The sequence below is a fragment of the Gracilinanus agilis genome, chromosome 4 (genome assembly GCF_016433145.1).
Source record: "Gracilinanus agilis isolate LMUSP501 chromosome 4, AgileGrace, whole genome shotgun sequence".
Classification (NCBI taxonomy): Eukaryota; Metazoa; Chordata; class Mammalia; order Didelphimorphia; family Didelphidae; genus Gracilinanus; species Gracilinanus agilis.
In genome coordinates, this window is record NC_058133.1 from 424,313,392 (window position 1) to 424,338,721 (window position 25,330).

The 25,330-nt window shown below is 34.8% G+C and overlaps 1 protein-coding gene across 1 annotated transcript in view; it reads left to right on the forward strand.

Moving 5' to 3' along the window:
- Positions 1–25,330, forward strand: part of IGF2R (insulin like growth factor 2 receptor) — a 174,651-nt gene that overhangs the window by 69,126 nt on the left and 80,195 nt on the right. Inside the window, exons 5-12 of the mRNA XM_044671804.1 lie at positions 653–785; positions 2,854–2,974; positions 5,669–5,774; positions 8,745–8,904; positions 9,139–9,316; positions 12,321–12,424; positions 17,295–17,459; positions 20,279–20,419. Of these exons, the coding sequence (XP_044527739.1) occupies positions 653–785; positions 2,854–2,974; positions 5,669–5,774; positions 8,745–8,904; positions 9,139–9,316; positions 12,321–12,424; positions 17,295–17,459; positions 20,279–20,419 (1,108 nt within the window). The remainder of the gene's footprint in view (positions 1–652; positions 786–2,853; positions 2,975–5,668; positions 5,775–8,744; positions 8,905–9,138; positions 9,317–12,320; positions 12,425–17,294; positions 17,460–20,278; positions 20,420–25,330) is intronic.

Below are 25,330 nucleotides of genomic sequence, written 5' to 3' on the forward strand. Positions count from 1 at the left end.
TATATTATGTTAACAGAAGTAATCTTTTATATCCTTACTATATAAGGAGAGACAACCAACCTGTTGGACAAAGGGCTGGCCTTCAACTCAGGAATGCATTTGTTCAGGACCTACCTCTGAGGATTCCTCATGTGTGACTCTGAGCAAATTAATTATCTTTTCAGTCCCCCAAGGCAATTCTTGGTGAGATGGTCGGATGCTAAGCACATGCTGATCTGCATTGGAGGAAGGATTTTATTTATCTTATACCAGTGAAATCATAAGCACATACCTCTTAGTTCAATTTTATGCTAACTGCACTAAAATTTTTGGGACTATGTGTATTTGTGTATATATGTGTGTGTGTGTGTGTGTGTGTGTATACCATGTGACAAATTTCTTTTCTCTATATTATGATTGAGTCAAAGTTTATATGGTGTATTTTTTTTATGCTTTGACCTATTCATATAATTTGTTTCAGATTTCCTTGAATTTATGTGTATATAGCTCTTATCATTACAAAGTAATCATGCTAATAATTGATAGTGAACCAAAATAATCTGTGACATTATGTTCTTTGGGTGTTGTGATATGTAAAATTCTTAATTCTAGTTTCATAATATTATATACATTACAAATACCTGCTGACCTTTTTTCTTTTTTTTTTTTCTAGGTGCCTTGCTATGTATTTGATGATGAGTTAAAAAAGCATGATTTGAATCCATTGATCAATACTTCTGGTAGCTACTTGGTGGATGACTCAGATCATGATACTTCCTTGTTCATCAACATTTGTAGAGATATAGGTCTGAATCTATGTTTTGTGTGTGGGGTAGTAATGTTGTTTGGAATTTTCTCCAAACTTGTGTCTTTAGTTTCTGGAAATGCTTTCTCTCCTTTCTGGTTTGAAGTTGAAATATATTAAGTCCTAGCAAAATACTTTAGCATTTTTTTTTCTTCTGAAAATAGGGATTTCACCTTTACATCTAGTGATTTCCTCCTCTTTATTTCAGACAGTACATATTCTTGATCAGGCTAAAGCCCTTATGTTGCTTTAGCTTTCTGCCCAGTAGTATTCCCAAGGATGGATCTTAACCCCAATACTACTATTGTGGTGTTGGATATCAGGAAGCAAGAAGGTGAAATATAGAGTAGAGACTTGGCCCTTTTTTTGATAACCCTTTGAATCACTGGACCAGACAAGGATCAAATTAGATCTGGATGTACTTAAGTGGAGAAGATACTATTAGGCAGAGCTGCAGCTCTTTTGAGTTTTAGGGGGAAAACCCCAGGGGAGTTTTGCATCTGCTGATCCATGTATTACTTTTATTTTCTAGTTGTTTTTGTGTCCTGAGACATTCTGGTACCTGCTGACAGAAGCTCCAGTATTCTTGCCAAATAATAGTGGTAAAAGGTGTCCTAGGCCAGTTCAAAAGCTCTTAGAAGACTAAAGGCCATAGTCTTGTATTTGGTTCCGTCTTAATTCTTTTTTTTTTTTTAAACCCTTACCTTCTGTCTTGGAGTGTATTGACTCCAAGGCAGAAGAGTGGTAAGGGTAGGCAATGGGGGTCAAGTGACTTGCCCAGGGTCACACACTGGGAAGTGTCTGAGGCCAGATTTGAACCTAGGACCTCCCATCTCTAGGCCTGACTCTCAATCCACTGAGCTACCCAGCTGCCCACTGTTTTAATTCTTAAAGATGAGTGTTATGCTCCTCCACTAAGGGCATTATGGTCAGACCTTCAGACCAGGGCACATATATTAAGGAAAACAAAAATAGTGCCAGCTTCCTCTTATACCAACTAAGTCTTCAATTAGATATATAAAGACTGTACAAATGTTCTCTGCTTGGGGTGTATTGCTATTTCTGAAACATAGCTATTTATTTATAAGATATTCTGCAGGTGTTTGGAATACAATGGAATGAACAATCTAGGTATTAGTCTATTTAGTTGCTTATCTACTTTGAGCTTTCTTTGGTAAATTCTGCTGGTGATCCAGAAAAAAAAGACCAGATCCTTTATTGAGTTAGCGGAGTCCTTGTGTGTTATGTTCTTAAGTTGTACCTTTTATTCATATAAAAAGTGTAAAATAATTTTAAAAAATTGATATTTCTACCCCTAATTTCTCATTTCTCTACATGGTGGTTTTGGCCCTAGAAAAGTTTTCAAAAGAACTTTTGAAATTAGTCCACCAGTTATATTGAAAAATATTTTATCACTAATTTAGGAGAATTTCCTTTTTTTGGTATCTTAGAACAATAGATTTTTCTCGCTTTCAATGGCATTCTTTTCAAATGCTTTCCTTTGGAGAAAAACAATTCTTTGTAGATGGGGGCTCTTTCTTAAGTGCATTGAAAATGAAAATATCAGCGAATATCTTTTAAGATACTATATATAGAGTTCCTATAATCAGAAAGACTTGGTTCAAAAATCTGGCTTTGACTTTTGTTAGCCATGTCACTGCAGGAAAGCCATCTAAGCTTTCTGATTTTTAAGAATACAAATCAGAAGATTTAAACGCATAGCCATAGCCATAGGCCGTGACATTCTGACTGCCAGAAAATGTGGCCCTGATCATACTAAAATATAATTGGGAAATATTAATGGCTCTCTATTTGAATTTGACACCATTGTTATAAATTATGGATAAACTACATTTTGTATTGAGGAGAGAACACACCAGAGTCTCAGGTTCTTAATTTCTTGAAATGGGCAGAAGAGCCTTTCTAGAACTGAGTTATGGAGAGGACAAAGAAGTATGATAGTAACAAATACTACATGCATGAAGAAACCCTGATTCCCAAACTTGGCCTTGTTCATTGGCTTGCTACTTAAGTGAATAATCTGTGGTTGATTTTCCCCCTTAAACTAGGTGGCTCAAATCAAGAGACACGCTTTTGTCCCTCTGGTAGTGCAGCATGCCTGGTGAAGGGGAATCAAGGTTATGATGTTGGAAGACCAAAAGAAGGACTGAAACTAGTGCGCAAAGACAGGTCAGTCTGCTCCTACCACAGTCTTCCTAATTATGTTATTCCCTGATGAAGATCCAGATTAATAATTCTGTCTCCATTTGAAATTGAAAATCATTGAAACTCTGTTCATCTGATGTGTTAGACTTCAGCACCAAAAACTGCCATTGCTTTTATGCTTATCAGTGGCTGTCTTGATGATAAAAATATCCTGAGTAAACTTTAGGATTGTTTTCCCTCATTGCTGCCTGTAGGAGGGACTCATTTTGCCGAGGTCCTAGAACTGAGTTGGCAAACCTATGGCATGTATGCCAGAGGGAGCACTCAGAGCCCTCTCTATTGTAAAAGGGAAAAGGGTTTTTTTTTTGTTTGCATATTAATATTTAAAGGTGTAGTCTCCAAGAATTGAATAAATATCAATTCTAAAATGATTTTAGTAATTTATTTATAAAATATAAGAGAGAAAGTAGAAATAGAGAGATGAGAAGATCTAGCTTAAAGAACTAAACTATGTACTCAATCCCTGACTTTACTCCGGCAGGGCTCCAGAGGTCCCAGCCAGAGAGCCTAAAAGTCAATTAACAGGTGGGTTAGCCACAAGGGCTTCTCCCAATCAAGGGAGCCTCTAGGAGGCTAGTCCCTCCAGGGAGGCTAAGGTAGTCAGCCTTCTTCACTCGCCATGTGTAGTTCTAAGGAAAAGATTTAAGAACAGTCTCACCAAGGTCTCAGGGTCCCAGGTCTCAGGTTCAGCAAGCAGTGTCTCCAACTTGAGCTCCAACTCTAGGAAGATGAATAAGAAGCTGTTTACAGGAAGTTGTCACTCCCTTTTAAAGGGGCCTCTTTTTTATCACTTCCTGTGCCTTCCTCTTAGTTTACATATCCAATCGCAACAGATGCTTTGCTTAGGACTGACCAGGGCAGTCAGTCAATTCTGATTCGCACCCACTCTTGCACACCTGGGTTATAGACTTCCCAACTTGTGATTTAAGTGGTGATGTTTTCACTTTTGGTGATTAAATCTAAAGATAGGCAGGGTAGGTTTAATCTCATTATCACAGTATGGGCACATGCCCTGTCACTTAGCACAGAGTTTGTTACTAGAAAGCCAGAGGGATGCAGGGCCAGTCTTCTCCCCATCCCCTTTCCACACATTTCTCATATCACCTGTCCCTCTAAAAGGTTCACCCTCACTGGCCTAGACATTCATATGGTTGTATGGGGTTTTTCAAGTTGAGCCTTGAGCAGGTGCTTGCCCCCTTTGAGGGAGAAGATATTTAAAAATTCAAACAGTACCAAAAAGTCATTTCCTTTGTACTCTGTTGAAAGCTTTTTTCCCCCCATAATTCAAAACTAAGCAGGTTTGTGTCTTGGGCTACTGCTTTCTTGCTTGTTGAATTTGTATCTCATCACCACCACCACCAATCATTTACTAAACTCTTACTATATGCCAGGCACTGTGCTAGGCACTGGAGAAAAAGAGAGTTGCTTATGTTCTATTGGGAGAGACAATAAGTATATAAATAAACTTGTGCAGAATAAGTTTAAAAATAATAAATACAAAGAAGATTAATAGAAGTGAGGGAAATAGGACACCAAAATTTTGGGAGAATCAGGAAAGGCTTCATGTTGAAGGCAGTAGTTGAGCTGCATCTTGAAGAGGAAGGATTTTTCAAGGTGGAGATAAAGAAAGAGTACATTTCAGAAAGGTGAAACACCCAGTACATAGGCATGGAGACAGAAGATCAATTGTTTTTTGAAAAACAGAGCCACTTTGACTTGACTGCATAGTGCAGAAATGGGATTTGATGAATGGTGAGTCTGGAAACATAGGTTGTTTCAGGTTATGAGGACTTTAGAAGCTAAACAGAATAAATCATATTTTATTCCAGAGGCAAAGCGGGGGGGGGTCACTGGAGATCATTAAGAATAGTGTCAAAGAGGTGATGGCAAAAAATATCCAATGTTGAAAATGTAGTAGTTTAGTATTATTCTATTGATTATACTGTAATGGGGTGGGGGAGGGGTGAATTCTGCTTGTGAAATGATTTTCCAAAAAGCTCCTAGTTTCAATCCAAGTGTATGTCTTGTTTAATCTATGTTCAAATCTTCAGTAGATGGGTTCCCCAGAATATTTTCCAGAGATCAAGTTAAGACATTTAACTTGAATTGTAAATAAATATGACCATATAATGGCTTTGTGTAAAATCATGTGAGGTCCTTCCCTGAAAAATTCCAGTGGAGAACGTATAGCTTCTAAACCAGTGACGATTAAGCCAATGGGTACTGCCTTTTATTTTAAAAAAAAAAAAAGTTGGCAGCTTACTTTGGACTTGGCAGCCATTTACTGTTGACTTTGAAGAGGAAGTGCTAGTATAGATTATTGGCTTAAAAGTGGGTTTGTCCTTTTTTTTTTGCCTGATTAAGGGGGAAGGGTGTTTGTACTGTTCAAGTTTAAAATTGAATAGCTATTTTATTTTTAAGATTTACATTATGTCTGTGGTAGGAGGGCCACTTAAAAAAATTTTTTTTTAAGAGGACATTTAAATGCTTTAGCCACATAGTACTCATTTTAAGACTCCATTGGAGTTTATTTTTGGTAATTAAAAATGATTTTTAAATAAAAGTTATTAATAAGTTAAATTGACTAAATGTTCAATGTTAGAAGCAAATACAAATTTGACTTTTAATCCAATATCTTTTGTTTAATATGTGTCTTAGGCTTGTCCTTAGTTATGTGAAAGAAGGTGAAGATCGTCCTCCTTTTTGTGAAGGTCATACTCCAGCAGTGACTATTACATTTATTTGTCCATCTGAGAGAAGAGAAGTAAGTTTTTTACTTGCCTCTTGAAAGTTTTAAAACTGCTCCTAAATTATAATGCAGCTTTACACGGCCTGCGAGTGACTGTTTCTGCATTATTAGATATAAAGGGAAGAGCAGTAAAAGATTAAATTTCTATGTAAGTAAATCTGTAAAATTGAGATGAAACCTGTATAATTAAGTTTGGCTAAATAATATGTTGCAAAAGTGTAGGCCAACTTTGTGATTGGTTTTTATTTTTCTTAACCTGAGAGAGACTTATAAACCTTTTAGCAAGGTATCATTTATGTAAGATAATGCTGGATTGCTGATAATAATATCCAGATTTATACATCATTTATTTTTGCCTTTTAATAAAAACTGAATACATCCCTTATCTTTAAAACTAGCCATTATTCTAAATTTTTTTTATTATATCCTACTTTTCATTTTGTAGATAAAGATTTAACATTGGGCTCTCAGACCTAATCATGGGGCTGTAATTTAATTGGTGGGGAGAAGGGATAGTTTTTTCCTTTTTAAAAGCTGAATGATAGGAGCTCTAACATGACCATTTGTCTTCAGGGGGACCCTAGGTAATTTGGGAGGGAGCTTTTTTCCAGAAAACTAGCCGTCAGATTTTTTTTTTTAAATTATAAGAGCTCATGAAGGTAAACTAATAAAGCAAAGAGATATGATTTGAGTACCCACTTCTATGAAATTAACAATCTTTACAATATTAAGTGACAGCATCTTTGTACTTAATAGTAAAGTTCTACATTTAGCAAGAATCAATTGATTTTTATGCTAGTTCAATCCAGGAGGCATTTATAAAGCATCTACTATGTAAAACCAAGAGATAATAGAGGAGTCCTCACCATTTATTAGGTAGAGACAATTAAGATGTACATGCATGAATTTTATTTTGACTTTTATTGGCAATTACACAAAATCAGCATTGCAAGTCAAAATCAATGAATACATTATTTCATATGTCTGTAATTTATTTTCAAATTGTTAACTCCTCTTCAAAATAATGTATATTTTGACTTTAATCTGATCATACCTGTATTGTCCTTATTCTCTTGACCTCCTTTAACATATATAATAAGAATTTTTTGTGGTTATTGTTTGACTTTGACCACATGGTTCTAGTCAGTGTGCTTATTTTTATTTTAGTTTAACTTTAGTTTTTTAGATATCTCCATATTTTTCTAAATTCTTAGTATTCATTGTTACTTATGAAAAAATATCATTATAGGTATATAGTGTTATTTACTCAGCTATAAATGACACCTAGTTGTTTCTATATTTTACACTTATTTTTTTTTCTAAAACCCTTACCTTCCATCTTGGAGTCAATACTGTGTATTGGCTCCAAGGCAGAAGAGTGGTAAGGGTAGGCAATGGGGGTCAAGTGACTTACCCAGGGTCACACAGCTGGGAAGTGTCTGAGGCCAGATTTGATCCTAGGACCTCCCGTCTCTAGACCTGGTTCTCAATCTACTGAGCTACCCAGCTGCCCCCTAATTTTTTATACTTATAGAAAAAAGAGTAAGTAGGTCTAATTTCATTTAAAAAAACCAAAATCCTGTCAGTAATCTCCTTAGGGTGTAATTCTACTAATCATACTATTTAAGTGAAAGGGTTTGCACATTTTAAAATTTGTGTATTTATTTCCATATTACTTTCTAGTATTTCCATATTACTTTCTAGTGTGCTTGGACTAGTTCACAATTCTTCCTACAGTATATTTCCATGTCTTTTGTATCAGTATTGAATTTTGTCATCTCTTCTTATTTTTGCCAATTTTGTTGGTTTCAGGTAGAATCTAAGGGTTATTTAATTTTAATGTCTTTGATTAGCATTCTTGAACTTTTTTGTGTGATTGTTAATACTTTGATGTAGCATTTTTTGAGCCAGTAGCCAATTCCATATCATTGGAAAGACTAAATTTTTAAGCTTATTATAGTTAAATTCATTGGCCAGGATTTATGTTGAATCTTAAATTGAGTCTAGTTCTGTGGTACTTTTAGTTGCTTAATAAATGTTATCAAAGTTTATAATAATTTTAAGGTATTATTTAGAGTTTGCAATGCCTGACCTTATTTAAATATTTCTTGAGGAGTAATATGTTTTCTTTGAAAGCCTTCAGTATGGTTAGGACATGAAACTTAAGGCCTTTTATTTTTATCATTACTTAAGTAGCTGATTTTTAGTCCAGATTTTGGATTGGATTGGTAGACTTAAAGAGTTAGATAGGTGGTCCCTTTGAGATAATGTAGACCCTCCATTTTATGATGAAAAAGTTGAGGCTTAGAGAGATTAGATGACTTCTAGGTTCAACGAGCAGAGCTAATTTGTCAGGGCAAGTCTCTGCAGCTTTCTGAGTTTTACATATGTGAGGTGTAATGCAAGTCTCTAGTGATCCAATTTTGATAACTACTCTTTGGATAATGATTTCATTTTATTATTAATATCATTTTGGTCACCAGAAATGGTTCCTCTATAATTCTTTCATTTTAAAAAAAATTGGCTAGTATTTGTTCAAGTGTGTATTTCAATTTTTGTGTGATTATTTAATTTTCCAATACTAGTTAATATTCTAAGAGGGGTGTGTGTGTGTGTGTCTCTAGTTTACATTATCTTCTCAGCAAGTATCAGAAGTAATCTACTTTGTATTTTTAGTAGGCTTTCTCCAATGCAAAGCTTCTTTTATATAGTTTATGTAATTTACTCAGTTCTTGGAAAGTTGTGTGTAAATTGAATTTTTACTGAGTCATAATGTTTTAAAAGCAGGTGGGGAGATGAGTATATAGGGAGTCCTCCTGTGAAGAGAGCTGTCATCTTCAAATTAGTATTTTTACATGTTTGGCCTTTTGTCTGTTTAGCTGTCTGAGAATGAAGCAAATCTCCAATTTTTGCTTGTATGTTTATCAGACATGGATGGAACTTTGTGCTTTTGAATAACTGTTCTTTTTTGTTTGATTTTATTAGGGCACAGTTCCTAAGCTTACTGCTAAATCCAATTGCCGATATGAAATTGAATGGGTCACAGAGTATGCTTGCCACAGAGATTATTTGGAAAGTAAAACCTGTATTTTGAATAGTGAGCAACATGATATCTCTATTGACCTTACCCCTCTCACCCAGAAAGGTATGTGTATTACGGTCTCCCTGTTTCTCTCCTTCTCTTGTTTAGTAATATAGAATTTCCTGAGAAGAAAGTTGTATAATCATCAGGTATGTTGTGTTGAACTTAGTTTGGGACTTAAATTAGGAATTTTGAATGAATCGAAGTGGGGAAAGGCTGTTCTTTCTTTTCCGTAGTAGTGGGATAGAATTCTTTATTTGGAACTAAATCTATATTTCATTTGTTTTTTATTTTTAGGTTTTGATTCACCATACTTTGCTGCAGATGGAAAAGAATATTTTTATTATATGAATGTATGTGGAGAAAGTCAAGCTCCAGTTTGCAGTAAGAAAGAATTAGCTGCTGTTTGTCAGGTGAAGAAAAAACCATCAGGACAAGTCAAAGTAGCAGGAAGATACCAGAACCAGACTCTCCGGTGTGTTTTTGTGGCTTCTGTGTGATGATGACCCATACCTCTACTTATTTACTTAAAAAAAAAAAATCTTAAGAATCTTATTTTTCTCTCCTGGCCTCCCATTTCCCTAGTTCTATCAATTAGGGAGAAAAGTGACCTTAAGCCAGCATTTCTTCCTGCTACACTGAGGCTTAGGTTTTTTTGTAGGACTGATTCATGGCCAAATGATTAAATACTATTAAGTTAGAATTCTATTTTTGTAATATGAGTCATTGTTCTTGTTATTGACATTTGTTATAAATAGTATAATTTCTGTAGAAGTTACACAGATATTAATTACTTTTGTATGTAATTGATGTTGCATTACTAAATTCAAATCTGGGTTTTTTTTGAGATGTGATTTTTCTATGGCAAATTTGATATCTGATGTGACACTGAATTGTATTGTGAGATGGAAGTTTGCAAATAACTACAGGGTAAGGATAGCTTCGTAAAGGTAGCTTCAGTGTAACTCTAGACCAGTGATGTGCAACCTTTTGAGCTTGGTGTGTCAAAATTTGCCAAAAAAACCGAATATAACTCAGGTGGTATGTCACTTTGAGGAAAAAAAACACCATAATTTCACAATATTTATAGTTTAAATAACAAGTGTATAATTGTAATATATGACTGTATTTAATAAATCAAAATAGGTAAATTAATATAGGTAGAATTGTCATCTATAGTGCACAGTGTCTACACTAAACTACAGCAAATATTTCATCCTCGGCATGCAGCCCCGTACTTCTGTGTCATCGAAAATGACTACGGGTGTCCATGGTGAAACACGTGTCATAGGTTTGCCATAACCGCTCTAGACATTTAAATAAGTACTTTTTTTTTTACTTTTAAAAATATTGTGGAACTAATTGATTATGTGAGAATAAGTACTGACTTGTACATCTTCCAAAACTAATTTGGTTACTTAACATTTTTAAGTTTGAAATATATTTGCAGAGTTCTTAAATGCTGGTCTGGTAATCTAGTGGATGTGGAAGCAAAAGAAAGGAAATTAAGCCAGTTTTCATAACTGCTACATGCAGTTTTCTGTATGTCAGTTGCTACAATTTTGAATCGCCATGACTTAGGGAAGTGTAGCCTTAGTCACTCATTTCAGATTTTAGGAATACTAGTGTTATCACATGCTGAGCTAAACAAATATTTTAGGGCTATATGTGTTTCTCTAATCTGAAACTGACATGTTTTGGTTATGCTCTCATGGTGTATGGCCTAAAAGCAGCCTGCTTGTCTGTGAGGTCTTTTCCTTAAAATCGACCACAACTCTGCCTTTGTCTTATATCAAGGTCATCGTCTTGTCTGAAGTCAGTGTCACAGTTTACTGTATTGGCCCTTTATTTTTTAATTAAAAAAAAAAAAAATCCTTATCTTCCCTCTTAGAATCAACACAGTGAAATTGGTTCCAAGGCAGAAGAATGCTAAAGGCTAGGCAATGGGGGTTAAGTGACTTGCCCAGGGTCACACAGCTAGGAAGTGTCTGAGGCCAAATTTGAACCCAGGACCTCCTGTCTCTAGGCTTGGCTCGCAATCCACTGAGCCACCCAGCTGCCCCCCTCCCCCCCCCTTTTGGCTCTTTAGTGGGGCTCTTTGTATCTCACTCTGAGCAGTTCATGTTATACAACTAAATAAAAAACAACTCTTGGCCTTGCTTACTTTTGCATACTCTTAGTTTCCAGCCTTAGGTTCTACTGTACTTCTTGAAAAGTCTTTGTTTTCCTTGCTAACCTATTGGATGACAAGACAGTCAAGTCATCAAGCAATTTATTGTGCACTTACTATGTGCTGGCACTATGCTAAGCATTAGCAATTCTAAGAAAGTAAGTGATCTTAGCAGGATAAAGAATATTGGTCTGAATCCATTCAGGTGAGTTTAACAGTGATAAACATAAAACCTTAAAAAGTTTTTTAAAAATTAAGCATTATAAGTATAAGATGAGAGAGGCATGGTTAGAATACTTGCTCAATCTGAATCATCAGATGGCAGCCAAGAAAACTAATTAGAAAACTAATGCAGTCTTATACAACATTATAGAAAAGCATAGTGTCCAGTACTAAGGAGATGATTGTCTTGTAGTATGTCTTGGAGAGATTATATTTGGTTGTATAGTGTCAATTCAGGGCAACCTATTTTAAAGGAAGGATGTTGTTAAGCTGGAGGGTGTCAAGAGGAAGGCAGCCAGCATAGTGAAAATCCTTGATCATGAAGGTATAAGGATTAGTTGGAGGAACTAGCTGTATATTTATCTGGGAGGACAGGAGACATATTATGAGGGAGAATGGGATAGGAGGATATAATATCTATCTTTTGGTATTTGGAGGGCTATTAAGCAAAGGAAGTATCACTAGATTAGTTCTCTTTACCTTAGAGAAAACTTAAAGAGTATGGGTAGAAGTTTCAGAGAAGCAAATTTAGGCTTGATGTTAGAGAAAAAAATTTCTTGACATTTAGAAGTCTCAAAATGGAATGGCTTGCCTTGGCAGGTTATTGATGACTACTTATTGAGAACTAATCAGTTACTGGTTTTACTAGATACTTTCTGAGATCTTTTCTGATTTTGAGAGTCAGTGATTCCTTTCTTTTCTTGTTCCCTAGAAATAATCATTGACATCACAGTCTTTTGTAGAATACTAGAGTTTCGTGGAACATTGTTTTGGAAATTGCTATAATTGACCTTTCACATCTGCTACATTTTCATCTTAGGCATTTTATCACATACTTTACAAGGAGGGAAAATGACAAAAACTCAAGGCAGAACATCTTAATTTTTTGTCTTAAATCTAAAATTCTTAACCTAGGCTGAAATGGTTGAAAGACTTTATTTATAGGATATCTATTTCCTTTGAAAAATTTTAGTTACTTGATAGTTTGCTATCTTATTAGAAAACTGATTGGTTCTTTGTGCATCAAAAGGAAAAATGAGAGAGAATTTTCAGACTTGTAAAATGTGTTTATGTTAATGAACTCTAGATACTCTGATGGGGACCTCGCCTTAATATATCCTGATGGAGATGCATGCAGCTCAGGCTTTCAGCGAATGACAGTCATCAACTTTGAATGCAACAAAACAGCAGGTGAGGTTATGTTTCTGTTTAATATACTTGCTGCATTTGAACTGATGACCTTGTGTTGAGAACTTAATGGAGTGGTAACCTTTCTTTGGGAATTAGTCAGGACCTTATTCACTATGGCAAGATAAAGCTTTTTCTCTATTTTATTTTGTTTTATGTTCCTGTGACCCTAACTTTTTATGACTACTGTGCCAGTAGCATATTAGAAATTGTTTTGCTTTCATTTGTTCTGCGCTGATGTGATAGATATGAAAGTAAGTCCTACTCTCTTGATCTCCCTTTCCCCTCTTCATCATTCAAGGTTCATCGTATTGCTCAGATGGGAGAGATTTTTCCCTCATCAAAACTCAGTCTGCTTTTAAAAGTTTTATTATTTGTGTATATTTCTATCTTATTTCTCTTTGATTATAAACCCTCTGCAGATACTGTGACTCTATCTTATCTATGTTTGTATTTTCTCTATTTCCTTTAATACCTAGCACGGTCCCTTTTGAGATACCTTATGGCTCAGTAGAGAGAGTGCTGAGCTTGAAGTCAGGAAGACCTGAGTTCAAATATGGCCTCAGATATGTCTTAGCTTATATGACCTGGGCACACACTTAATCTCTGTTTGCCTTAATTTAATGGAGAAGGAAATGGCAAACCGCTCCAGTGTTTTTGCCAGTAAAAAAGGACAGTATTGCCTTGACAAATTGTTCATGCAAAGTTGGACATAACTGAACAAGTCTTTTTCATGGAAGACATTTAATATTGACACTTAATGTTGAATAAATAAATTGTTGTTCTGCTTTTGGACTGTTAAAAAAATTAAAGCTTACCTTTGCAGCTTAACTCAGGCACTTATATGGTGTAATTAGTAGATCATTGAATTTGAACTCAGGAAGATCTAAGTTCGAATCTGGCCTCAGATATTTGACTAGCTGTGTGACTCTTGGTAAGCCAGATCTCTTTCTGCCTTGGTTTCTTTATCTGTAAAATGGGTATAATAATAGCATCAACCGTTGTGAAGAAAAATGATATTTATAAAGCATTTGCAAACTTTAAAGTACAAAATAAATATGTGCTGTCATTGACATGATTGTTATCATCTCAAATTTAGAAAGAAATGTCTCAATACTGGCATAGAAATTAACTTCAGAAACTTTAATGGAAGTGCATTGCAGGATGAAACTAGATGGCTAAATCTTTTTCCTGAACTTATTCTGTTCTAACATATGTATGTCACCAAAAGCTGACAGTCATCAGGGTAAATAATACACACCTTATTTATGTAGTTTCCCCTCTCTTAGCAAAGTGTTTCCCTTCAAGACAAGAAGCTAATTCCATTATTAAGGCATAGTATACAACAAAATTTGAACACATTATTAGTTCATGTGTCTTAAGCGGTATGATACAATTTTAAGTTTAATAAAAGGATATACTTATTTAATGTTTTTCACAGATTCTTTTGCTCAAGCACAATCTGGGTTTTTTACAACGGAGTTAGGCATATTTAACAGTAATTTTAATAACATTGCTCTAGCATTTGAAGGTTTTCAAGTGCTTTTTTCATTTTCTGAGGTAGGTGATGTGAGAATTATTCTACTCATTTTAGAGCTGAGAAAACCAAAGCTCAGATAAATCACTTATCTGTAGTTGGATTTGTATATTAAATGTCTGTGGCAAAATATGGACCCTAGCCATCACTCTTCAGGTCTAGCATTGTTTCCACTGTGCCTTTTACCTTACTGTGTTAATGTGTCTTGTATGTTATGTTCATAGGAGATGAGCCTCTTGGTGAATGAACATTTGTGCAGTTTCTTATTATAGGACACATAGCACAAGTCCAACTGACCACTTTGTTGTTTTAGAGAAGGCTTTTTGAACCTGGGCTGTGGCATTTCATAAAACCACAAATATCCTTCCTGTACTGTTGTTATACAGCAGCTTACAGGTGGTTCATATATAAAACTTTCTATAGAAATCTGTTCTGTTTCAATTTCTAGTAAAGAACAGGACATTTTGAATATCAATCTTGAGGTATAAAGGCCCTATATTTTAGAGACCTTTGTAACATGGATGAAGAAAAAGGCCTATATTTTTGGCCTTATGCAGTTAATAATAACAAATAAGATAATAATGATAACAGCAACAACAATAATAATAAATTTCTGTGTAGTGAAGCCAGACTTAAAATTTACAGTAAATTTAGGTGAAAGTAATCCTTTGTGGCCATCCTTACCACTCCTGGGCTAAGGAAGGTCCCTAGCCCGGATGAAAAAGGAGGAGGGTTGGGTCCACGTGGGGCTAGCAACCCCACCCTGTAAAAACTACATCTGCTAAAGAAACTGCAACCTAAAGTAGGGGCAGCTGGGCTAGCTCAGTGGATTGAGAGCCAGGCCTAGAGACGAAAGGTCCTAGGTTCAAACCCGGGCTCAGACACTTCCCAGCTGGGTGACCCTGAGCGACCCATTGCCTGCTGGTTGTGGCCCTATGCTCCTAGAATGGAGTCCCAGGATTAAAAAAAAAAAATCCTTTGTGGAGAGGTCTAATTTAATGTTATCTTTTTTGGGGGGGGGAGGGCAGCACTTCTACTACTAGTTTACACAAATCCATTGTCAATTTAATACAATAGCTATTAAGGACCTATGTGTTAAATGTAAATGTATAGCTATTAATTGGCTATAATTATTTAGGAAGCACTGCATTTCCTATGTTAATGTACTTTTTCTTAGGAAGTTTACATTGTCCCCGGTTCATCTCTTTTTATTTCTCCTTAGAACATTTGACCTTATAAAGTTTCATATGTTTGCTGTCTTCTCTATGTGATATTCTCTTTCTGCCTTTTCTTTCAATATCTCTCTTTTAATGCAATATGCAGTATCTAGTAACTAGTTTGTTATTTTTCCTGCTTTCTTGCAATGTCCCCCTAAACCTTTGAAGGGTCAGCAATGGGAACCCACATATGACCATCATTTAAATACTTTATTATTTATTTTTATTGCTAGAATACCTTTTTTTGCCTTTGTGTGGGATCTTTCCCCTAATTGGAATGTAAGCTTCCTTGGCCAAAGTTATATTTTTTCTTTGTGCCACTTTCTAAACATTTTACCTCTTTCCCACCCTTGTCCTAGATAGGAGATAGCTTTAGGAAAAGATGAAGGGTGTGGAAAACAAATATAGAGAAGTTAGTATGGTTTGCATAAGAGGCAAAGAAAATCTTAAATGAATTTATTTATTAGAATTCATAGCAGAAGTAAATACACTTGAGAAAAACAGAAACTATTACAATAAAGGTTAATATGAAATTAGTCCAAAGTATTTATTTTGTTGGATAAAAACTAGCTTAGAAACAGGAAATAAAGAATGGAGATAAATGAAGTCTTCTCTATATTGAGAAGTGTTAACAGTACAAGTGATGAATACCGAAGTGCTTATTTAACATTTTTGTAAATCATTTGAAAGAAAATATTATGTGGTGAAAAGTATAAGTTTGCAAAGACATTAAGCTTTTTCAGTGTTTATAAATTAACGGAAAATTTCACTAGGCTATATATGTTAATAAAAATGTAGCAGATGAACATTATTATAGTCACAGTCAGTTTGGTATCTGTTCCACATCAAGACTTTTCCCGTAGTGGTTTAGATGTAATGCAGGTCAGCATAAGAAGTGAAATGGGAATTTTGTTGAAGCCATAGATGTCACAGAAAGAACCTAGAAACTCAGAAATGCATAATAAAATATGTGTAGAGTATTGTATAGTATCAACATATTTTATATTCACAATTTCTTTTTAAAAGTTAAAAAAAAATAAAAATTTAAAATTTGCAAAAAGATTGTGAAAGGCAACAGTTGACAAACTGAGGCTAGAAATGTAGAGATATCTTTAAAAGTTTAATAACTCATAAAACATATATATAAGGTGCTATATAAACACCCCATAAGAGAGAAAGAAAGTATTCAGATTTCTTCTCTGGTACAAAGAGAGGGCCAAAATATTTTATGTGGATTTTCCAGATTGGGGAGGGGGGTGCCATGCTCCTAACCACTTTTGCAGTGTGGAAAGGATACTTGTATTTATAAAAAATACTTCAACTTCAGGATGATGGACTCTAAATTTCCCACAAATCTTTAGAAAAGGGGACCAAGAATCAAAGATTGTTTTGTGAAGATATTGACCTAATGCACAACTTGCTAACAAAATACCATCATGAGGAGTATTGGATGAAAGTAATATGAGGCAAAACTGTGTTCACATAGTGAATAATAATATACACATAATGCTGTGTATAATTCTAGTCTTTGAACCTAAAAGAAATAAATGAAGCTACAAGTAATCTGGATAAGATAAGCTAAAATAGTGAAGGGAGTCGAAGGAAGTATGCTGAAGATAAACTTCTTTATAAAATAGATATGATAGGAGTCTTTAAAAATACAAATGGTATGGATATACGGTGGTCTTGGAAGGGTATATAAAAGCTTTCAGGAAACACTGTATCTAGCAGTGAGGGAATTTGGTAAGTGTGCATGATAAAAATACACTTTCACAAATGTTAGTATTGGCAGTAGGATTAACCTTTAGTATGAATGTCTATTTGTACTATTGCCTTCTTTTAGGTTTCTTCACTGACTATTTTTTAACTTGTATTTTTATATTTTGGTGTTATGCATATCTATGCCTTTTATTGCTTAGTAAACATATATCCTAGGTATGGATTTGTGACTCGATAGTGTTTCCCTTCACTATTTAAGATTCTAAGATTTTTGACCATAATAACCACATTTTGTGTGTGTGTGCATGTGCGCACATGTTTATATGTGCATGTGTGTGTGTGTGTGTGTGTGTGTGTGTGTGTGTGTGTGTGTGTGTGGTGTGCATGTTTCCCTCCACAGGCAATGATGGAAAAGGAACTCCTGTATTCACGGGTGAGGTTGACTGCACCTACTTTTTCACCTGGGATACAAAATATGCCTGTGTCAAAGAGAAAGAAGATCTTCTTTGTAGAGTTACTGATGGGAATAGACGATATGATTTGTCTTCATTGGTTCGTCACTCAGGTATAGTTCTTGTGGATATTTGCATTAAATCCTTTCTCCCTTCTCTTCCATCCCTACAATTTTCTCAAATGGGTAAATGGAGGTATTTTTGACTCTTAATTCTCTTCTGTAATTGCTTGATAATGAAATCTTAGCTTATTGAATTTTAGGGATGAAAGGAACCCTTAGAGATCAGAAAATCCAGATTCCATATACTACAGGGAGGAAGTAGATCCAGCAAAACCAGCTTACCTGCTCGAGGTTACTTAGTACTTTGTATAATTGAATTGAGAAGAAATTGACCTGTAAAACACCTTCCCTACCTTCTGGTCTTAGGTTTATATAGATCAATGATTCCCAAAGTGGGTGCTACCGCCCCCTGGTGGGTGCTGCAGGGATCTAGGGGAGGGGTGATGGCCACACTTTTTTTGTATTACATTCTATTCTGAGTTCAATAAATAGTTTCATAATTTCCAGGGGGCGCTAAGTAATATTTTTTCTAGGAAAGGGGGCGGTAGGCCAAAAAAGCTTGGGAAGCACTGGTATAGATCTTGTTAGTATTCAGATTTTTTACCCTTATTTCCTTTTTTACTATTTATTTTATCTTCACCAAACTCTGATATAAAGAAGAATGGTATTGCCATTAAAAAAGTGAATTAACAGAAGCAGACACAAACTGACTTATATAAAGCTACATAGCTAATCATGGTTCTGGGACCAGAATCCTGTGTTTCTTTTCAAAAGTTAGCATTTTGAAAGGGTTTCTCTTTGAAAGGAAGCACTTGATGCCTCCTTCTTAAACAGTAGGCATTTACACATGCATTACATTATGTGTATATATGCATACATGTATTTGTATGTATATATAAAAGCAGTATCAGTGTATATGTAGGTGTGCTTTTATTGTCATATGTAATTCCTCTAATCACAACTCTCAAAGGTGTGTGGCCAGGGGCTTAAACTTGATGTATTTTTGCTAGCTTGAAGTGCCTCCTTTCTTCTTGTGAACATTTCTTTAGTTATCTAATCTGTTCAAAAACTTTCTGGCCACAAGTCCTGTGTGCATACTACTAATTTATTTCAAGATTATTGCTACCATTAGTTGTGCCTATTTTTGTGCTATTGTCAGATCAGTGTGGAAATAGAGCTTTCTGCATTACAACTTTATGTGGCCCTCGGTGGTAATTCATTTAACCTCTGTAAGTCTTAGTGTCTTCATCTGTAAAATGGCAATAATACTTGACACTACAAGGTTGTGAAGAAAACATTTTCTAAATCTCAGAAGTGCTGAAATAAATTGTGGGCCATTGTTTCTGTCACGTGGATTTGTGGCTCCTTTTGGAAAAGAAATATTTGCTTATTGAAAGATTATTGCAGTTTTTGACTCTTATTTCAGAGGTTTTGTTTTTGATGAAGGGAATACTGCCTTGTGCCACTCATTGTCATCTGGAGCCTTGTAATATTTTATAGGCTGAACTTATTTTACAGATTTCATTTTTTATTAGATACATAATCATTGGCCAATAAGATTATTTCAATACAAAAGAGGAAAAAAAAGATTGTAGATGAAACCATGAACCTCTGTTAACATAGCTTAAAAAAAAGATGCTACTTTTTAGCACAGGAGTAGCAAATTGCTATTTGTGCCTCTTTTTGAACTTCTTTGACTCTTCTATGTATTTTAAAAGTGTTTTATCAAACTATACTATAAAGTAGTGATCATCAAAACTCTATGGCATTGGCTTAGAGATAGAAGGTGGGTCAATGGAATAGACTTGGTAAATGACCTCAGCAAGTTAGTGTTTGATAAACCCAAAGATCTCAGCTTTTGGGACAAGAACCCACTATTTGACAAAAACTGCTGGGAAAATTGGAAAATACTGTGGGAGAGATTAAGCTTAGATCAACATCTTACACCTTATACCAAGATTAATTCAGAGTAGGTAAATGACTTAAATATAAAGAGAGAAATCATAAACAAATTAGGTGAACATAGAATAGTATACTTGTCAGATATATGGGAAAGGAAGGAATTTAAGACCAAGCAGGAGATAGAGAACACTACAAAATGTAAAATGAATAATTTCTATTATATTAAATTAAAAAATTTATATACAAAAAAAGTGTTTTAATGATATTCTTTAGACAGTTTTAAAAATCTCTCTTAGCACTCTTTCACTCTACTGGCATGTGTGCTCCACCCCTCTTCCCCCAAACAGTCAGCAAAACAAATAAGCACAGAGTGACCATGTTTGAAAATGTACTTCTCATTCTACACCCCTAACTAGGAACCTCAAGGAATAAGCCTACATTTCCTACAGATCCTTTTTCCTCAACTGTATTGTAAGCCCCTTGAGGATAAGACTCTCATACTTTTTTTTTTTTTTAAATCTAAAGGAACTTCTTGACCCTTAGTAACAACCCTTTCTTGGTGATGTAAAAGGTTGAAAACTACTACTGAAGAGTCAGGCCTAAAACTTGATGTTAGGGTAATGTCTGTTTCCCCCCGCCCCTCCCCTGGCCCCCCGCCAAAATCAGGCTGGGTTTTTTTCTTTCTATGTAGCTTATTTTTCAATTTTTTAGTATCTTTAATAGTAGCTAGCTTAATATGGGGCACTAAAGAATAGTATTTGTCTTTTAAAAGCATACTGTGGTGACATGATATATTAAAAATCAATCACATTAAAATAGAATCCTGAAAATGTCATCTATTTTTTATTTGCGTTAAGTTACTAGAAAAGGTTATGGAAATTTAACTCAAATTTTGTTTAGATTGTCTGTGGTGGTTGTGATTTAGTGAGACTATTGTTTTTGGCTAAAAAGAAATTTTTCTGTTTTAGAGTTGGAGAAAAATTGGGAAGCTGTGGATAGCAGCCATGTAGAATCAGGAAAGAAACACATTTTCATCAATATCTGTCACAAGGTACTTCAGGAAGGGAAGGCTAAAGGCTGCCCAGAAGATGCAGCTATATGTTCTGTTGGTGAGTATAACATCCAGAGAAAACACTGCAGTAGTTTTCTTCTAGGGCTTATAAAAATTTTTATCACTTTAAATTTAGAGGGTAGTGAGGATATGAGGTATGGCTGCTTTTTCAGAGACATAAATATTTTATTCATAAGCTACATGTTTGGGAGCCTCAGAGAACTTCCTTGACTGAGGCTGCAGTTGAGGGTCAGAAACAAAGATCAGCTATAAATGGAAGAGAGGTTTTGGGCAAGGCCGTTAATATTAAGAATCATTTGTGATTCTTAATAGAAATAGAAAACACTCTGTCCCTCTGGTGTTATGTGATCTTAGGGACAGCAATGTTGATAATACTATAAACCAATTGTGCTTTTATAGTATTTATAGTTAATTACTCAGGTCTTAAGTTGTGTTTGAAGAAAAAGCCAAATCTAAGAGCTTTCATCTAGATGACCAAGTAGCCTGGGTTTTCTGGGACAGGCAGTCTTTTTTTTTTTTTTTTAAACCCCCTCACTTTCCATCTTAGAATCAATACTGTGTATTGGTTCCAAGGCAGATGAGCAGTAAGGGTTAGGCAAGGGGGTTAAGTGACTTGCCCAGGGTCACACAGCTAGGAAATGTCTGAGGTCATATTTGAACCTAGGACTCCCATCTTTGGACCTAGCTCTCAATCCACTGAGCCACCTAGCTGTCCCCAGGCACAGTTTCAAATAGTGTGTGTTCCGTTGTCCTCTAAAACCTACAAATTTTAGTGTTTAGCAATCAGTAACTGAATCAAGACTGAATTTTTATTAAAACATAAATATAGCCAAAAGACACAAAAGACTTTTTATTTTAAATTATAGACTGAGAAAGCTTTAGTTCCTTAGAGAGAGCCTGGTATGTTTATAGCTATATACATATATAATATGAATGTTTGTGGTGTTCCTGGCAAAGTTGGTGGGAATAACTGGCCACTACTTTTCCCAGTAGAAAAATTCTGAACATAATTTCATGTAATGTAATTGTTTCATGTTTTAACATACAAAAAATGCATGGGTTATTGTGGCTGCAAGGCAAAGTAGATTGAGTATAATGAGGGACAAAATGGTATAGTGGATAAAAGAGCCAACCTTGGATTTGAGAGGACCGAAGAAAGTCCTACCTCTAATATACTGAATTCAATTTAAGCATTTTAAAGTGTTTTCTGTGTGTCAGCACAGTAATAAGTGATTGGATGCCAAGGCAAAAAAGAAACAGTTATTGTCCTAGAAGTACTCACCTTTTGCATATGTTGTCAGTGTGATTAAGAACAAGTCTCTTACCTCCTCAGTGCCCCAGGCACTAAGACTGAGCTACTCGACTACATTGATGCACTGGTAGAGGCTATGTACAGCATTCTGGAGAATTCAAAATAAGATAATCCAGAAGTAATTGCTGATTATTTCTTGAATGTTGAACATTTGCTTCAGTGGAAGTAGTTTCCACAGAGTCATAGATCCAGACCACTAACAAAAGGTAACTATAAATACTGCTCATGGGAGGAAACCTGACATCACTTCATAGTCAGTGAAATGTCATTGTCTTTAACAATAATATTGTATATTTCCATTTCAAGATTATTTTTTTAGCTGAGTGTAATGGTGCATCATATCTATAATGTCTGCTATCAAGAGACCGAGACTGGTGGAACTTGATGGAGTTAAGAGAGTTCTGAGTTACAGCGGAGCTAAAGTCAGTTGGTTGTCTACTCAGCCCATCTCCTAGGGAGTGGTAGCATTGGGGCTGGGGTGGAACCACTAGACTGCTTAAGGAGGGGATGAAAAATGGAGCAGATGAAACATCTGGGTTCAGGCTTATGAGTGACCACTGCACTTCTAACCTTAGCAAGATTGGGAGACAAAATCTTTATCACAAAAAATATGGTTCTTTAAAAACAGAACTTGACACAAATGGAATGGTAATTGCATACCACACTAGGAAGATGCAGAGTTTTATTTCTTTATAGTCCCATGATAATGGATACATTGTTTGGACCCAAACTTTGTTCATCAGATACAGAAAAATAAAGTAGTCATGGACAAATTTCTGTTATGTAGAACCTCATAATGGTGCCTTATCTAATGCAAAGACTGAGAAGTTTTATATCTTAATAAGACCTTTTTATGAAATATTGGAGTTAATGCCAAAGTTCTTAAACTTTTTATCTTTCCTGGTGAGACAAATGAATAATTGATTGTTTTTTCTTTATTTAGTAATATAGAATATTTATAAGATTGTTGGTGTGTTAACTGGGTTGTTAAGTCAGCTGAGACTACCAATCTAGTTTCAAAGAATCATCTGGAAAATATTGGCTAAGTGAAAGAATTTTCATTTTGAATGAATTTCATTTCATTCGAGGAATTGGTCATGTGATGCATATTTGGGATATCTGCATTTATGTAGATCAGTAGTGTCAAAATGAAATAGAAAATGAAGAAATGGGGCTACTAAACTGTAAATAAGGATCCCTGGGGTCTTCATATTGATTAAAAAAAACCACACTGACATTGTTTTATTGTATTTTTATTTATTTTGTTAAATTTCCCAATTATATTTTAATCTAATGTGGGCTATATTCTGTAGTGTTTGACACCTCTTGTAAGATGATGCACTTCAAAATAATGTGGTGGGAGTTGTAAAAAAAAGTGATTTTTTTTCATATTTTTACATTGTGAGGGCATACAGCAACGGTTTTTTTAAAGTATAGAAAAGACATTCCATTTGAGCATAATATATTACACACTGTTTTTGAAAGTTTATTTTAAAAATATATTTTGAAACTGATTTTGATGGCATTTTTGTCATCACTGATAACTTCTTATTGGTAGCTTTTGTTGATTTAAACATCACTGTTTCCTAATATTCCTTCACCATTCCATATTTCTCCTTGAGAGTCATCCATGGTAAACAGTTAAGGAATATTAATCAGCACATTCAACTCCAACATTATATACATTGTTCTACTCCGTAGTCTCACTAGGTTTTTTTTAATTAATTTTTTAGATTTTTAAATATTTTTCCATGGTTACATGATTCATTTTCTCTCCCTCCACTCTTCTCCCCCCCCCCCCCCCCCCCATCCTTTCCCTCCAAAAGCTGACAATTCCACTGGGTTATACATTTCTTTCATGTTTGAAAGGAGGTGGTGAAGTGCCTTCTTACATATCTTCTTTGGAGCCAGGAGTGGTCATTGTCATTTCATAGCATTTAGCTTTGTTTTCTTCTTGTTTTTTTTTCATTGTGTATGTTGTTCAGGTTCTGCTTACTTCACTTTTTTCATGTGTCTTTGTTTATATTCTTATGGCATTATATTAATTTACTACCATTCATTTAACCATTCCTCAGTGGATGAAAAATACAGAGTGTGCCAAAAGTCTTAGGATAGTCAGTTTTAAGCTTTAATAGCTTAGTTTTAATTTCTTTGCTTCTAGTGTTTCAGCCACATTAAGCTTACTTTTTTTTTTCCTAGTGAAAATACCTCTGACATTCTGAAATTTTGGGCTCCTTCAGAATTTTAGTTCTTGTTCTTAAGTAGTGTTGTCAATATTATATTTTAGATGAATGATTAGTCCTTTATTAAAAGTTGCAGATGAATGTATATGATTATATTTGAATTTAGAAAAATATTAAAACGTTTTTTTGTTCTTGGAAAAATTTGGAAGAAACATTTATGGGGACTTGGGAAGGACCATAGAAGAGGGACTTACCAATACTAATGCCAAAAGAAAAGGAGGGTAAGTAAAACATTAAATAACAAATCCAGAAAAGAAGCTTGGAAGGAGACGGCCAAGAAAGACAGCTTTGAAACTATTATGTTGAGTTCATTATATATTTGTAAAAAGTAGGCTGTACGCATTAGAGATTTGTGGTTTCATATATGTAAATAATCTTTTTTTGTTCTTTGTATATTGAAATGTTTGTATTAAATTTGGAATAAAAAATAAAAAAAAATATTTTTCAAAAAGTCTGTTTCTTTGCGACTGTACCCACAATCCATGAATTCTTATATAAGACCAAGAAGTATGAGTCTAAGTCACTTGACACTCTTTCAAATATTTGAAGACAGTTGTCATATTCATTCCTAAGCCATCTCTTCTTCATAGTTTATAAATATCCCGTATTCCTTCAGTCAGTGCTCACCCTCATGTGACAGTCCGCTCACCAGGTCTCCCTCCTCTGTATATTCTTGTTTGTTATTGTCCTTTCTGAAATGTGACACCAACCTCCGGCAGAGTAGAAGGATCTCCATGTTCTGGACATTGTCTAAATTCATTTGCTTTTTTAGCCTAGGTTACAGTAATTCAATTTGACCTTTTAATCTATTCATAATTTTTTAAAATTAAAATTCTTTCCTACATCATACTTTCCTCATTTTGTAGTTACACAATATATATTTTTTTATTCAGGTGGAAGATAGTAAAGCAGGCAATAAATGTTCCATATCCATAATTCTCCCATGAATCAGAAACCTTTGAAAACAAATCTTGTTAGCGTCTAGGCTGTTTAATAGGAATTAGGTTAAAGGCCTCTCTAGTGTTCAGAACATGGAGAAGTCTTAATATTCTTTACCTTAGGCATTACAGATATATAAAGTTTTTGTCCAGTTCTGGGTATCATGTGTGGTTTTTGTGGGGGTCAGAAGGGAGAACAACATTCTCTCCTCTATTGGTGGAATAGAGTAATTTGCTTAGAAAATATCCTGCATCCTTTTAAGTGTTTCCTTTTGAAGGTAAGTTTCACAATTTCTCACATAGTAATCTGCTACCAATCCCATCTCTACTTTTTACTTTTAAACTTAGAGAAGTAATCTTATATCTCCATTTCATCATCCATTTAATCTTTTTTTTTAAATTTTGTTTTTTAGAAAAACATTTTTTCCATGGCTATATGATTCATGTTCTTATTC